The following is a 16698-nucleotide window of genomic DNA, read 5'->3' on the forward strand; positions in this document are numbered from 1 at the left end:
CCTGTCTTGGCAAAGTATAGTGGTCACTTTCCTTGTGTCCCGCTGGTCCAGAAAGGACAGCATTTGTACTGTCAGCAGTTGAGGCAAGGGCAGTTCTTTGCCCAGTAGGCCATTTTGTACCAAGACGATAAACTTCCAAATAGAAATGTCTTAGAAACCCAACATTCTCTCGGGGTCAAATGGGTGCTGCCAGGAGCAATTGTGTCTCACGTCAACAGAATTCTAAGTTATTTAAATGCCATATTCTCTAGGTCCATGAAGTGTTTGAAGATTACCTGTCCATCTGACCTAAGTATTTATAAATCTGGATAACCTAACTAACATAATTATAGAGATGACAAGCATAGGTGACAATAAATCTGTAAGTCTTATCTACCTAAACAACCTAAGGACTAAGGCTTCCTATAAATAAGGGAAACAGTCTGTAAGCAAATGTACAGTAAAAGGACAATGACTTTAAATTGTGACAATACACAAAATATCTTTAACAGAGGTAGGAATGTATAGTGCAATATGCAATATGATAATAATCCTTAAATATATCAGTATAGAGAATATCTTAAACAGAAGTAGAACATACATACAGTATGGCAGATATAAATTCACATTTGTATTAATATACAAATATTTCAAATAAGACTAAAATATGTGTACAATAAACAAACAGTTCTGTATTTGTATCAATATACAAATTATCTTAAATAGGAATATAAAAAGTTAATATTTGTATCAACATATAAGAATTCATAACAGTGAAAAGGCTGCTATATTACTAAATTTGTTTACTAATGTATATGATAGTCTAACATAATATCTTATACCTATCCATTCCATTTCTTCTTTTCCCTTTTTTTTTTTTTTTTTGAGACATATTTTCTTTCCTTAAGGAGAGTACTGAGTTTAACAGTTTCTTCCACCCCCAACCCTAGAACCATTATCCATAACCCTGAGAAATATGAAACCTTAGGGATAAGGGGTGTCGTTTTCTTAGAATTGCTTCCTGTTGTTTAGGGGGCGATGACATCTCTGTTGGGTATTGTGAGAAAGCTCAGATAGTTAAATCTCAGTTAGACTAACTGTAGATTCTGCAGCAACTCTCAGAGTAATGGGTAAGATTGTCTGAAATTCTGGCAAGAAGTGTAGTATGATGATGATTACCATGGCATCATTCTGGATTGGGTAGAGTTGTTGTGTTGGGGCCCCATCTTCCTTCTGGAGACTTCAGAGATTGCCTGTGTCAATTGGTACCAATAGATTCTTTCTTTCTGCTGTAAACATCCGGATATCCAAGGCCTTATGATTTCTGGAAGATGGGTATTTCCATTATCCTGGAAAGACAAAAACAGAACCCTACCCCAACCTTTGATTGTTAAATTTTTCTTACAACCTGAGGAGATGTCACATTGGTGGATGATCTTTTACTTCTCCTCATCAAGGGGTTTCTCCTGTTCGAATCGAATTTTTATTAATTTTGTTGGTATCCATAGCTTTTCTTCTCCTGTGGAAACAAAAGCAAAACCCCTTCCCCAACGTAGGACATATCCAGGTTTCCATTCTAAAGTCAACACATCTTTGAAATAATCTGGTTGGTTTAGCTCAGGAGTTTTGTCTGTCATCCAATGTCTCTCCTCAATTGTTGTTCCTTTCTCATCAGCATTGAGAAAATTCAAGGTTAATAAAACACTATGCAATCTATTTCTAGGAGTCATTGTTACCTGTTGCTGTTTATTTACCATATCCTTTAAAGTTCGATTGGATCTTTCTATGACTGCTTGGCCTGTGGGATTGTGTGGTATACCTGTAACATGCTTTATATTGTAATAAGCAAAGAACTGTCTCATTTTATTGGAGACATATGCTGGGGCATTGTCTGTCTTAATTTGTACAGGTATTCCCATGATGGCCATAACTTCTAATAGGTGTGTAATCACAGAATCAGCCTTTTCAGAACTCATAGGAGTTGCCCACTGAAATCCTGAATAGGTGTCAATGGTATGGTGTACATATTTTAATCTTCCAAATTCTGCAAAATGAAACACATCCATCTGCCAAATTTCATTTCTTTGTATACCTTTTGGATTGCTCCCTGCAGATAATGGAGTTTGGTTATAGAAGGAACAAGTAGGACATTTTTTCACAATATCCTTAGCTTGTTGCCAAGTAATGGAGAAATCCTTCTTCAGACCTTTGCTATTTACATGGTGTTTCTTATGAAATTCTGAGGCTTCTAGCACATTACCTATTAGTAACTGATCAATCTCATCATTACCTTGTGTTAGAAGTCCTGGCAGACCTGTATGGGATCTGATATGTGTTTTATATATATATATATAGGATGTTCCCTTTTTCTGATGATTTCCTGCAATTGTATGAATAATGAAGTTAATTCTGTATTATCTGGAATAAATTCAGCAGTTTCAATGTGAAAACAATTCTCTCTGCATATTGAGAGTCAGTGACTATATTGAGGGGTTCTGTGAAGTCCATCAGTGCCATAAGAACGGCATATAATTCTGCCTTTTGTACAGAGCTGTATGGACTTTGTACCACTTTACTTAAGTTTCCTGATTTGTATCCTGCTTTCCCTGATTTATTTGAATCAGTACAGAATGTGAGGACTCCAGAAATTGGCAATGTGAGGAAGGACCCATTCAGTCTTCTTTATGAATTCTATCCTCTTGCTTTTGAGATAATGATTGTTAATCTCTCCCAAAAAGTTACTGCAGCCTCTCTGCCAGTATTCATTATCTTTCCATAGTGATGAAATTTCCTCATTAGTTAAAGGTACTACAATTTCTGCTGGGTCCATTCCTGTCAACTGACGAAGTCTTAATTTACCTTTTTTAATCAATAATTTTCAGAGATCTTTTCCATATAAGTCTTTAATTTCTTATTTGGTTTACATGGTAGGAATATCCATTCCAATATAATATCTTCCCTCTGCATCAAAATACCTGTTGGGGAATGTCTGGAGGGGAATATGACAAGAATGCATTTAAGTTCTGGATCCACACTATCCACATGTGCTTCTCGAATTGTCTTTTCTACTAGAGCCAACTCCTTCTCAGCTTCGGCTGATAATTCTCTTGGACTATTTAATTCTTTCTCCCCTTCTAGAGTATTAGCCAAATTTTGTAGTCCATCTTTGGGTATTCCCATGATAGCCAATAAGTTGGAAATGCTTCCTAACAACTTTTGAAAATCATTAAGAGTCTTTAATCCATCTCTCCTCAGTTGTACCTTTTGGGGTCTAATTTTTTTGTAACTCTATCTTATATCCTAAGTAATTAATAGAATCTCCTCTTTGTATTTTTTCAGGAGCAATTTGCAGTCCCCAGTAAGGCAAAACTTTTTTTACTTCTTCAAACATGCTTTCTAATGTTTCTAACTTTGGATCAGCTAATAGATTATCATCCATATAGTGATAAATTATGGATTGTGGAAACTTTACACGAATTATCTCCAATGGTTTTTGCACAAAGTATTGGCATAAGGTAGGGCTGTTTAACATTCCCTGTGGGAGGACCTTCCATTGATATCTCTTGACTGGCTGAGAATTGTTATAATTAGGAACTGTGAAGGCAAATTTTTCTCTATCATTTTCTTGTAAGGGTATGGTAAAGAAACAGTCTTTTAAGTCAATAACTATTATAGGCCGTTCTTTGGGTAGCAGAGAGGGCAAGGGCATCCCAGTCTGTAGGGAGCTGATTGGCTGAATTACTATATTAATAGCTCTCAGATCTGTCAGCATTCTCCAATTACCAGACTTTTTTAAATAACAAATACAAGAGAATTCCAAGGGCTGGTAGATTCTTCAATGTGTTGAGCATTTAACTGCTCTTGAACCAGCTGTTCTAAAGCTTGTAGCTTCTCTTTTGTCAAAGGCCACTGTCCAACCCAGACAGGTTTATTAGTTAGCCATTTTAAAGGTAAGGCAGTTGGTACTTCTGAGAGTTCAACAGCAGTTGTGCTCTGTTTGTGTACCGCCTGAATGGTTGGTGACTGTTTTTTATAGCATGTTATGATATTATTCCTAGAAACATTCATTATTCTGTATTCCTTTTCTGAGAGTGTAGGAATTTTAATCTGGGTATTCCACTGTTGTAACAGATCTCGGCCCCATAGATTTACTGCTACATTTGCTACATATGTCTTCAGCCTTCCTCTCTGTCCTTCTGGCCCTATGCATTCAACCCATATCGAACTCTGTTTTGTCTGAGATAGGGTGCAAATTCCTAAAAGTTGGACATCTACCTCTTGAAGAGGCCAATTTGGATGCCATGATTTTGGTATAATTATACTCGCATCCACACCTGTGTCTACCAGGCCCTCCAGAACCAAGCCATTAATTCAAATTCTAAGCTTTGGTCTTTGTCCATTTATGGAAGTCTGACAAAATATTTGTTTTATTGTGTTCTTTGTAAACTGTGATTCATCTATCAGAGCTGTTTTATCATCCATTGCAGTATTGGTTTTTACATTAGGCATTGTTTTATTCAGTTGTCCTGGAGAGGAATGTCTTCCACAGTGGCTGGGAATGTTCTTACCACATTTGATTTGGGGTCCTTCAAGAGGCCCCCTGCGGCATTCCCACCAGTAAAGTGTTGCCGCGTATATCTGTTTTTGATCTGCACTCACTGGTCCAATGTTGGCCTGTGCTACCTCTTCTACATAATCCAGGAGGTTGGGGTCTCCTGTTTGGGCTATTTCTAGAAGTAGTATTACCTCCAGGGGCATCCCATGAACAGTTTTTACTTATATGGCCTAGTGTATTACATTTAAAATATTTGGTAACACTGGGCCTTCTTTCACCTCTGGGATTTGTCTCTCCTATCCAAGCCTCATTACTGTAGTTTAGAGACTCAACACCATTAGTATACTGAATCCATTCTTCCAAAGGAGCTGATCTGACCTTTAATGGTGTATTCTTTTGCATTCTGCATTAGCATTGTCAAGTGCCAAGGACTCAGTTAATACTTTTCTTAATTCTTTATCTGACACAGCTTTTGTTATAGCTGTGTTCAGCCTTTGTAAAAAATCAGTGAAGGTTTTGTGTGCCCCATGATATATCTTTGTGTATACCTCAGTTGGTTTTCCATGTTCTGGAATTTTTCCCCAAGCATTTAGAGCTGCTGTATGGCATAGGGATATTGTATGCTTATCATAAATGGCTTGTACATTCCTGTCAGCAAAACATCCCTCACCAAGTATTTGATCTTGGGAGATCTCAAAACCTCTGAGTTTACCTTGTTGTTCTAAATTTCTTGCCTCTTCTCTCAACCAGCTTTTCCACTGTAACTGCTGGCTATATTCTAGAACAGCTGAAATTAACTGATGCAAGTCATCTGGAATGATTCTATGTGAGGTAGACCATGAATTTAACATCTGTTTTACATATGTGGAGTGTATCCCATATGTAACTACTGCTTCCTTTATATTTTTAAAGTCCCTTGTTGAAATTGGTTGTAATGAATATGTCATATATGGCTCGGGGTGTGTATCATCTGCTGGCTTCTCATGGATGATAACAGGATAAGCCATTGTATGAGAGCCATTTGGAGAAGTTACAACCTGTATGGTCTTCCCTTCTGCTTATTAGGTCCCTTGTCATGTTTATTGAGAGTTTCCTCCAGGGCTTGTAAATGAGCACCTAGGGTCTGTTCCAGGGAGTAAACCTCCTCTCTTATAAGGGATTCCAGATTTTTCATGGAATCATGGAAGTTTTTATGTTCTTCTGAAACATATGATTCCATGAAAAATGGACCTTATCTTATCAAGTAATGATAATTTTTCTTCCTTATATAGTGTCTGAGTAGCTACAACTTCACTCTGGAGAGTTAGTGTTCTATCCATTAAATACTCATATTTATTATCAATAAAAGCAATTTTGGGTACAAGCTTGTTTTATAAATTCTGGTTAGCATATTCCAGAGAGAGAATATTTTTATGTAAGTCCTGGTCAGCAGATTCCAGAGAAAGAATCTTTTTCTGTAAGCCTTCATTGCTAGCTTTTAAAACCTGTAAATCCTGGTTAGCAGATTCCACAAAGAGAATCTTTTTCTGTAAGCCTTCATTGCTATCTTTTAAAGCCTGCATCAGTCCCGATAATGACTCATCTTTGTTCTTATTATTAAACCAGTGTTTGAACACTGTGTGAATTATTACAATGAGTGACAAAATGGTACAGGCCAGATATGTCTTAGGGAGATCATATATTTCCAGGAAAATGTCATTCATCATACAGGCAAAAAGGTTTTTAAATTCTTGTGAGGTAATGTTGTCAGCCATATTACAAGAATTACTCAAAATTTGGTAGTCAGTTTTAAGGTGTAAAATTATCAAGTACTTTTACTTGAAATAAGCTTACCTTTCCGTGGTTTTGGGGGGCTGCAGTAGCACTTTCAGCCAGCAGGAGGCGTTGGTATAGCTCCAAAGCAGGGCCTGCTGGCGACCTTGGCTGGCGGCAGCTGAAGGCAGGAGCCAAGATGGCAGGGAGCCGGCACTCAGGGAGGAGTGGGAATGCCTCACTCACAGCGGGTTTTGCTGGTCTAGGGGCTAGGCTAGGGAACTGAGACTGGACTAGCTGTTCCCTTTTTCGGGAATGGAACCGTGTAGGCGTCCCCTGGTTAAATGGAACTTTGCAGGCGGATTTAAGTACCCGCCAGCTGGGGAGCAGTCTGAGAGAGGGAGCCGCATAGGCCTTTGGAATTTGCCCCACGTGAGCACCTCTCGATCCTGGGTCTTCCACTCCTCCTCTGCCCCACCTTGTGGGAGTGACCATTACCAAAGCCTCAATCGGGGTTGGAACTTCCAGGTCAATGCTGGGATGGCTATCTACTACAGTACTATATCGATTAAGGTTGATTGTTTGAAAACAGGCTGTTTCTCTGTAACCATATAATTCAATGCTGAGATAGGTTCACCTTTAAATTCTTCTGCCTAGGGCTGGAGAGATGGATGTCTCAGACATTAAGCGCACTGGCTACTCTTCCAGAGGCCCTGTGTTCAAATCTCAGCAACCACATGGTGGCTCACAAACATCTATAATGCGATCTAGTGCCCTTTTATGGTGTGTAGACAGAACACTGTGTACATAATAAATAAAAAAAATGATAAAATAAATAAATTATTCTGCCTGAATCTGAATTTCTCTATGATTTGTTTTAACAAGTTTTTCTAAAATTTTATGTTGGCACTCAAATTAACCAACTTTTTAATGCTAAAATAAAAATGCCCAGTCAAATAATATTCATAGTTGACGTTATATAAATCCCATCAACATTTCTTATCCTCTTGTAAATTGTTTCATTGTCAGTCTGCCTAATGTGTTGTCAGACAGCAAATTTCCTCCATTGTTAAAACGTTTCCCATTTTTTTATGTTGAAAACATTTCTCTTGTAACTAATTCCTCCCTTTAGGATATTTTAATTGACTCACCAAGTCTGCTGAGTGCATAGAACAGTAGACGTCTGAGGGAGTTTCAAGGCAGCTTACCCAGTCTGGTAGCAATCGGAGATGGGGATCCAGAGAGAGGCCACCACCCACCAGGAGAGAAGAAGCCAAGGAGCCTCAGCAGTGTGCAGCTAAAGACTGCACCGGGGGCATTCAAGGGCATAAGCAGCTTATTAATGAATTTGTGCCATAAACAGGCACCAATTGTAAGACAAATGGCTAAATAGTCTTATTTAAAACAAAAAACAAAAAAAACTAGAGCCACATATTAGGTCAAAAACTGAGAGATCAGGGAAGCAGAAATAAGTTAGCCATGTTCTTACCACTAGAAATCATCAGCCAAAGAGAGAGCCCTACTTCCTGTATACACACATATATCCTTTCTGTGCCTGACATCTTACTTCCTCTTTCCACACAGCTACATCACTTAGTGTCTGTCTGTACAAACCTCCAGACCTCTATGGTTAACTAGTGTTGGATTTAAAAGGCATGTGCAGCCATGCCTGGCTCTGTTCCCAGTGTGGCCTTGAACTCACAGAGATCCAGATGAATCTCTGCCTCCTGAATGCTAGGATTAGAGGCTTGTGCTACCATTGCCTGACTTCTTGGTTTAATATAGTGACTGGCTTTTTCCTCTGATTTTCAGAAAACCTTTATTGGGTTGCAGAAAATAAATATCTCCACAAAATTCTCAGGACATTTCAACCCCAAAGACATTCGATCCTGAGCCTCGCTCCATCCTTCCATGCTGAACTGGTAGCATTCCACGTCAAGGAAGATTCTGTATTCGAACCATACCGCAGGAGCATTCTGATCTTGTCATGTACCTCTGGCTACTAGCTGTGTGTCTCCAGACACATAGCTGGGCCTCTCTGGGCTTGCTTACTCACTGGTCCAGCCCTGTTCTCCAGGTACTTAAGAAGCCAAGGAAAAGGGGCAGGATTTAAGGGCTACAGTGGGAGTTCTAGGCCAGCCTAGGCAACTGAGACAGACTCTGTCTCAAAACACACACAAACCCAGTTTTTTTAAATGAAATTTTGTGTTTGTTCATAGTTTTGGTTTGGTTGTGGGGCTCGGTCTTAGTGTGGCTCTCAGTGTATGAAGAACTGGCTACATCAATGCTTTCATATCAAATGGCTCTCCTTGGATAGAACGGTTGCTTAGCACAAACAAGACCTATGCATAAACGGCACAGTATCGAAACCTGTCGTCCTAGTAATCAGGTGGAAATGAGGTGGGAGAAGAAAGCTCTTAAGTTCAAGGTCAGCCTGAACTTCATCAGTCCATTTTTTAAAAAAGGATTAACAAAAACTCTCAGAGCTCTGTGGACATTGTGGCATGGCTCAGCAGGTAAAGGTGCTTGCAACCAAGACTGATGGACCTGGTGTGGTCCTCAGAACCCACACGGTAGAAAGTAAGAACTAGGTCACACAGACCGACATCTGATTTCAAACTATACTATTATGTGCACTCACAAAGATAAAAATCATAAATTGAATCTTAAAAGAAAAAGAGATGAGAGATGGTTTAGTAGTTTAGTACCTGGTGTGGACTGCACAATGACCACTGCCACTTGACAAAGTTCCAGCATTTTGACATTGCAGATCTTAAGTCTCTGGATCTTTTTATTTCAATTTTAATAATTCTCACTGTATGTGATGAAGTCTCCTTATCCCTTTTACTGTGGAAAATTTTTTTGTGAGCTACAATGGAAGATGAGAATGTATACATAGGAAGTCTCTTTAAACAAAATTCTTGGAAAAGAATGCCCACCAACATAGAACCATATAGCATGATAACTATGCCTACTCTCACACAAGAATCCCCATTGTATCCCCCTGATTACACCAAGAATAGAGAACTTAATGATTTACTTACTGGGCATACCTAGTTCCAAGGATGAAAGCACACTGGAAGGGAACAATGGACTCCCATCAAGAAAGGCATTTAGATACTTGCTGGATTCATCACGTTTGCCTCAAGAAAAATTCTGTAATGAGGTTGATGGCTGCTTTTATACTAGATCATCAAGTCTTTTAACCTTGCTTTACTCTCAACTGAGATTCAGTTACACAGGATAAAGGGTATAGTCCTTTTTCCATAAAGCAGCAGCCATGCTGATTCACGCTAAGATCATGGCAGTCTCCTTCCTTTGCTAATGCTCCATCTCCTCTTAGGGACGTGAACCCCTATAGAGCTGGACTGCAGCAAATACATCTTGTAGACATTCAGTTTCCAGCAACCAGATGGTAGATTACATCTGAAATTACCATATCGATTATATCCATATGGTATTGTCCAGTATGAATTTTTTCATTACTGTGAAGATGACTTCTATGCAAAGGTTTTGCCGCATTCATTACATTCATAGGGTTTCTCTCCAGTATGAATTCTTTCATAACTGAGAAGATGACTCTTCAACACAAAGGTTTTACCACATTCATTACATTCACAGGGTTTCTTTCGAGTGTGAATTATTTCATGTCTGTGAAGATTTCTCTTCTCTCCAAAGACTTTACCACATTACTTACATTCATAGGGTTTCTGTCCAGTATGAAGACTTACATGAGTATGAAGATGACTCGTCTGTGCAAAGACTTTACCACATTGATTACATTCATAGGGTTTCTCACCATTATGAATTCTTTCATGACTGAGAAGATGACTCTTCTGTGCAAATGCTTTACCACACTGATTACATTCATAGGGTTTTTCTCCACTATGAATTCTTTCATGAATTTGAAGACTACATTTCTGTGCAAAGGCTTTACCACATTGATTACATTCATAGGGTTTCTCTCCAGTATGAAGACTTTCATGTCTATGAAGATGACTCTTCTGTGTAAAGGGTTTGCCACATTCGTTACATTCATAGGGTTTCTCTCCAGTATGAATTCTTTCATGACTGAGAAGATGACAATTGTCTATAAAGGCTTTACCACATTGATTACATTCATAGTCTCCACTATGAATTCTTTCATGACGTTGAAGATGACTCTTCTGTGAAAAAGCTTTACCACATTGATTACATTCATAGGGTTTCTCTCCAGTATGAAGACTTTCATGTCTATGAAGATGACTCTTCTGTGCAAATGCTTTACCACATTGATTGCATTCATAGGGTCTCTCTCCACTATGAGTTCTTTCATGACTGAGAAGACTATTCTTGCCTCTAAAGGCTTTACCACATTGAGTACATTTATAGGGTTTCTCTCCAGTATGAAATATTTCATGACGGAGAAGATGACTCTTCTGTGCAAAAGCTTTTCCACATTGATTAAATTCATAGGGTTTCTCTCCAGTATGAGTTCTTTCATGACTTTGAAGACTACTTTTCTGTGCAAAGGCTGTACCACATTGAGTACATTCATAGGGTTTCTCTCCAGTATGAGTTCTTTCATGACGGAGAAGATGACTCTTCTGTGCAAAGGCTTTACCACATTGGTTACATTCATAGGGTTTCTCTCCAGTATGAATTCTTTCATGACTGAGAAGATGACTCTTCTGTGCAAAGAGTTTGCCACATTCATTACATTCATAGGATTTCTCTCCAGTATGAGTTTTTAAGTGAGTGAGAAGACGGCTATTATATGAAAAAGCTTTACCACATTGATTACATGCATAAGGGTTCTCTAAAGTATGAATTCTTTCATGACTCAGAAGATAACTCTTCTGTGCAAAGAGTTTGCCACATTCATTACATTCATAGGATTTCTCTCCAGTATGAGTTTTTAAGTGAGTGAGAAGACGGCTATTATATGAAAAAGCTTTACCACATTGATTACATGCATAAGGTTTCTCTGCAGAATGAATTCTTTCATGACTGAGAAGGTAGCTCTTCTGTGCAAAGGCTTTACCACATTGGTTACATTCATAGGGTTTCTCTCCAGTATGAAGACTTTCATGTCTATGAAGATGACTCTGCTGTGCAAAGGCTTTACCACATCGATTACATTTATACGGTTTCTCTCCAGTGTGAAATCTTTCATGACTCTGAAGACTTCTCTTCTCTGCAAAGGCTTTACCACATTGATTACATTCATAGGGTTTCTCTCCAGTATGTACTATTTCATGTCTGTGAAGAACACTCTTCTGTACAAAGGCTTGACCACATTGATTACATTCAAAGGGTTTCTCTCCAGGATGAATTATTTCATGTGTGTGAAGATCACACATCTGTTCAAATGATTTACCACATTGATTACATACATAAGATTTCTCTCCAGTATGACTTAAGTGACTGAGAAGATGGCTGTTATATGCAAATGCTTTACCACATTGATTACATTCATAAAGTTTCTCTCCAGTATGAATTCTTTCATGACTTAGAAGACTATTCTTCCCTCTAAAGGCTTTGCCACATTGATTACATTCATAGGGCTTCTCTCCAGTGTAATTTCTATTATGTATTATGGGACATTCAAAGGCTTTATCACATTGCTGATATTCACACCTTTTCTCCCTAGTTGGAATTCTATGTACTTGATGAAGACTGTGACATGCACAGCCTTTATATCTTTGATTATACTCACAGGGTTTTCCTTTCAAATGAGTTCTTCGGTGTTTTAAAGAGCAATCACATCTAAAGGCTTTATCACATTGATTGTATTCATAGAGATTCTCTTCATTATTAGGTGTTTGCTGTGTTTGAAGACGCCTGTAATGGCTAAAGCCTTTAGTAGATGACTCACATTTATTATTTTCTCTAATCACATGATTTTTTTCACATCTTTGAAGAGAACATGAAGAACTCAGAGTTGGACCATGCTGATTGCATTTATAACATTTTCTTATACAGTGAGCTACACTATATGTGCAGAGTGAACCAGAAGAGAGAAATGAATTTCCATATTCCTGGTCCTCATTTTCTCCAATGAGAGTTTGTAGATGAATTCCCACTGAAGTTGGAACATCAGTTAATTGTAAACTTGTATCACAGTCATCATGTATTCTTACAGTGGGGACTACCACATATCTTCCAATTGTTCTGAGAGAGACAGAACTACAATGCTTCTTTCCATATCCCTTATACTCACATGCCTTGTATCCAGAGTGACAGATGACACACCTGGTAAAGGAAGAAACAAATAAAGGGTTTCCACACTGCATTCCCATGGTCAAATGTTTCTTGTGTGACACAGATGTAGAATAGAGATTCACATTTCTACATCTCCAAGTCAGTCATAAAGTCACTCATAAAGCCAGCCAAACAGTGAAAAGCTGCTTTACACCTTTAACTGCTGCTGAGATCATGTCCAGACTGTGAATAAGTGGAGCACTGGGGGAACAATTGTGTCACTCTGCCAAGACAAGTAGGCCAGTCTCCCCAAATTTCTACTCCACGAAGAATCTGTCAGATCCTCTGGCCTTGACACCTGTACAAGTATTACCTCTGAGATTTTTTCTCAATAATCACAGAGAGACTTGGGTAACTGGAAAGCTAGCTCACTCCTGCTCATTTATGTATCCTTCTCAGATCTGATGATGTTTGATGACCAGGGTACTAAGAGATTTGCCAGTTTAACAGTATTCCCAATCCCAAGGCTACAAGCACCTTAGTAGTTCATTAGTAAGTTTCCTATAAAAATACATACAGGTGTGCCTCATTCACAGACTACATGCTACAGGATCAACTGGTTTCAGATATTACTTCAGAGGTTCAAAGTTTTAGCTTTAACAAATGCAGTTTTGACGAACTGATAAAGCATTGATTACAAACAGTTTTCAGGGGTGCTTAAATTTCTGTGGATTTTACTGTTTTCAGCTTTTAGAGACAGGTTAGCATTAGAGAGGATATAGAACCCTGCAGGCATGTTCAACTCCCCCTTCCTTCACTTACACAACCTCCTTTGTTCAGTGAATTTAGACTTAAAAAGGATCATGCCTTTTAACCCAAGGCCATAGCTTTGTACTAGGACACCAAGATGTAAATCTGTTCCAGTAGTTTCACATACACCTGAAGGTTCCTGGAAAAAGGCTCTGATACTTTGTGAAGAAGTCTGGCCTGATGGAAACTAATATCAGTTTCAGAGTCTATTTTTGACCCCAGCCATTTTTGAGCACATTCTATAGGTTCACTCCTCCTGCCTGGGCAAAGGCCAAACCCGCAGGGGTCCCTCCACATACACCATCCCCTGCAACAGCTCAGAAGATGCAAACCAAGCAAGGGCACCAACTGGGAGAATAAGAACAGGTAGATTTCACCCACATGGCCACTCATAAAAAGCTCCACATCTCAACCAGGCGGTGGCGGCGCACACCTTTAATCCCAGCACTCGGGAGGCAGAGGCAGGTGGATCTCTGTGAGTTCGAGGCCAGCCTGTGAGTTCCAGGAAAGGAACAAAGCTACACAGAGAAACCCTGTCTCGAAAAACCAAAAAAAAAACAAAAAACAAAAACAAAAGCTCCACGTCTCCTAACTCTTATGACACATTCACCAGACGGATGTTCTCCCAACCTCCAGGGAAACAGCAGATGCTGTGGCTCCAGTACTCCTGGAACACATCATCCCTAGACTTGGCATGCCGTCTCCCCAAGCTCCCGGGACTTCACTGCTGGTACCACCTCTCTAGGCATATAAGTGGGCACCTAACCAGCAACTGAAACCTGGATGTCCAAGATGTCTCAATTAAGGGCATATCTGCACCCATGCCTCATTCATTCACCCTTGTCTCATGTCCAACCAGGACCCTGTTCATTAGTCCAGGATTTCTATTTCCAGCATTCCCTCAGTTTGTGTTTTCTTTTGTCTCAATTTCATTTTTCATATCTTGAACTGTTTCCTTCATATATTTAACTACTTTTTCTTGGCTTTCTTTGATTTCTTCCAATTTTTTGTTTGTTTTTTTCTTTCATTTCTCTAAAGGAATTTTTTATTTCCTCTTTAATGGAGTTTTTCATTTCCTCTCTAAGAGAATTTTTTTATTTCCTCTGTAAGTGAATTTTTTATTTCTTCTTTAAGGGCCTCTCATCTTCTTAAAGTAATTTTTAGGGTTGATTTCTTCTTCTGCCTTGGTGTGTTCAGGTCTTGCAGGTGTAGAATCACTAGGTTGTGACATTGTCATATAGGTCTTCATGTTGTTGTCTGTGTTTTTGCGCTGGTCTACTCATCTCTTCCTCTGTTCGGTGCAGGCAGAGTCTGTGTCTGAAGGTGCCTCTCTTGTTCTAATTGTTAGTCTTGGTTCACTAGGAGTTCTTGGTTAAATGGGTGCTGTTGGGCTTTGTTTCTTCGGGATGAGCTTAGTCAAATCAGTGTTAGTGGGTTCTTTCTCTGGGAGCAGTTGTTCCCAGTTGGTATAGGATGTGCTTATGGTTTCAGTGGTTGTTAGGTTTGTAGGGGTTAGTTTTTTTGTTTGTTTGTTTTTTGCTTTTTGGGTTTTTTTTGGGGGGGAGAGTAGGGAAAGGTCTAGTCGCTGGGACTCCAATGGGTAGGGCCTAGGAGTTAGAGACCTGATCTGCCGGTCTGGAGATGGGAGCTTACCTGTTTCAGTCTATGAAGTGTATACTTATGATTCTGGTGGCTGGGCGGTGCCTTCTTTTGTGTTCTTAGGTCATGTTTTGCTCATTCTTCAACTGATCAGCTGAGCTTGTTTCCTCAGACTGCAGAGTGTAGGATTCTGAATTCTCTCCTGGATGGTTTTCAGCTGAGTGGGGTAGTCTCAGCCACACCTCCAAGTTGTTGGTTTTCCCAGGATCGGCCGCTGTACCCTGGCCCCTGGGTTGGCCTCAGACACAGTGTTCAGATCAGTTCTGGTCTCATCCCACAGAGATGTCTCCTTCCCCTGGTGTTGGGATGTTCCAAGCTCTTGATTAGGAGCTTATTTTCACTAACTCCTCAGCGGGTAGTAGCTCAGTTTCTCGTTTTTTATTACAACTGCAAACCAGCCGCTGCCTGCTGCCTGCCGCTCTTCCTGCCTGCCTCTGTGTGCATTTGATATTTACTGACCAATGTCATTGAATGTTTTGAGCACACAGAATTATCTAAATATATTCTCAATGAAATGTACATTTGCAATTCAGTCTCATCATTTCAATTAAGAACATATATATGGGACATTTTAGGATGCAGTAACCTATGAGGATGTACATGTGAACTTCACCCATGATGAGTGGGCTTTGCTGGATCCTCCCCAGAAGAGTCTCTACAAAGATGTGATGCTGGAAACCTACTGGAACCTCACTTGTGTAGGTAAGAATGTGAGTTTTCTGTCACTTTTTAACTTAAGGGAAGAAAACTTTTTTCTTTGGATTGCTGCTCTTCTGTGATTTTGCATATGAAAGGGGGAGAATCTGGTGAATAAATCAGGCATGGTAGTAAGTTTCATGAAAGATAGTAATTTCAAGTGTGCCTAATTTCCAGTAATATATGACATACATTTTCTGGTACTGTATTTTAGGTTACAAATGGGAAGACCATAATATGGAAGAACATTGTCAGAGCTCTAGAAGAAATGGAAGGTAATTTTCATGTGCAAGCTTATATATATGTATGTCTGTGATAAATATCAGATCCCCAGTTGCTGGCTTCCTCCATCACTGATGCAATAAGTCAAATCACACCAAATTAATAAATCCAGATTTAATAAACAAATCAGCGCACTTTCAGAGGCTCTCAGGAAGTCAGGAGACAGAAAACTAGAGCAAGCATGGTAGATCTATTGGCTGGGTCTTAAATAGCTGGTAGGCATGGGCATGGTCCCAGGCTTCTTTGAGGGAGGAGCTGCCAGTAGTAGGCTTTCTGAAATGAGGCCCCCTGATCTGGAGATTCCAAACTCCCAAACTTTGTGGGTATATATGGATGCAGGTTCAAGTATATCTATTTCCTGCTGGCATGGGATGATGTGGGGAGGGAGGAGCTGGGATTTGGGGTGTGCCCATGCTCAGCAGGGGTTATGGTGGAGAAGCATTTGGATAGATGACATCCAGGAGACCTCAGGAACTTTTTTTTTTTTTTTTTTTTTTTTGTGGTTTTCGGTTTTTTGAGACATGGTTTCTCTGTGTAGCTTTGGTACCTTTGCAGGAACTCACTTGGCCAGGCTGGCATTGAATTCACAGAGATCTGCCTGCCTCTACCTCCTGAGTCCTGGGATTAAAGGCGTGTGCACTGCTGCCAGGCATAGGAGTCCGTTCTTGAGGAGACAGATTGCAGGGTGCTAGGACAAAATGATAGATTATTATCACTGGCTCTCTGAATGGGGCTAGCCATTGGTAGCAGGAAGACTGCCAGAAAGAATGGAACTGAGAAGT

The 16698-nt window shown here is 39.6% G+C and overlaps 3 protein-coding genes across 3 annotated transcripts in view; 2 read left to right on the forward strand and 1 right to left on the reverse strand.

Annotated features, from left to right (window-relative positions):
- Window positions 1-12590, forward strand: part of LOC118571442 (zinc finger protein 878-like) — a 70105-nt gene extending 57515 nt beyond the window's left edge. The window contains exon 7 of the mRNA XM_036170459.1: window positions 12251-12590. The gene's annotated coding sequence lies outside the window, so the exon portion shown is untranslated. The remainder of the gene's footprint in view (window positions 1-12250) is intronic.
- On the reverse strand, window positions 8478-12567 carry LOC118571906 (zinc finger protein 665-like). Its single transcript, XM_036171238.1, has one exon. The coding sequence runs from the start codon at window positions 12565-12567 to the stop codon at window positions 9976-9978; it is 2592 nt and encodes an 863-aa protein (XP_036027131.1). The 3' UTR covers window positions 8478-9975.
- Window positions 12591-13973: 1383 nt separating the features above from the next.
- On the forward strand, window positions 13974-15943 carry LOC118571907 (zinc finger protein 431-like). The gene is made up of 3 exons (XM_036171239.1): window positions 13974-14009; window positions 15514-15640; window positions 15849-15943. The coding sequence occupies exons 1-3, from the start codon at window positions 13974-13976 to the stop codon at window positions 15911-15913; spliced, it is 228 nt and encodes a 75-aa protein (XP_036027132.1). The 3' UTR covers window positions 15914-15943.
- Window positions 15944-16698: the final 755 nt, after the last annotated feature.

The sequence above is a fragment of the Onychomys torridus genome, chromosome 21, assembly GCF_903995425.1.
Source record: "Onychomys torridus chromosome 21, mOncTor1.1, whole genome shotgun sequence".
Lineage (NCBI taxonomy): Eukaryota > Metazoa > Chordata > Mammalia > Rodentia > Cricetidae > Onychomys > Onychomys torridus.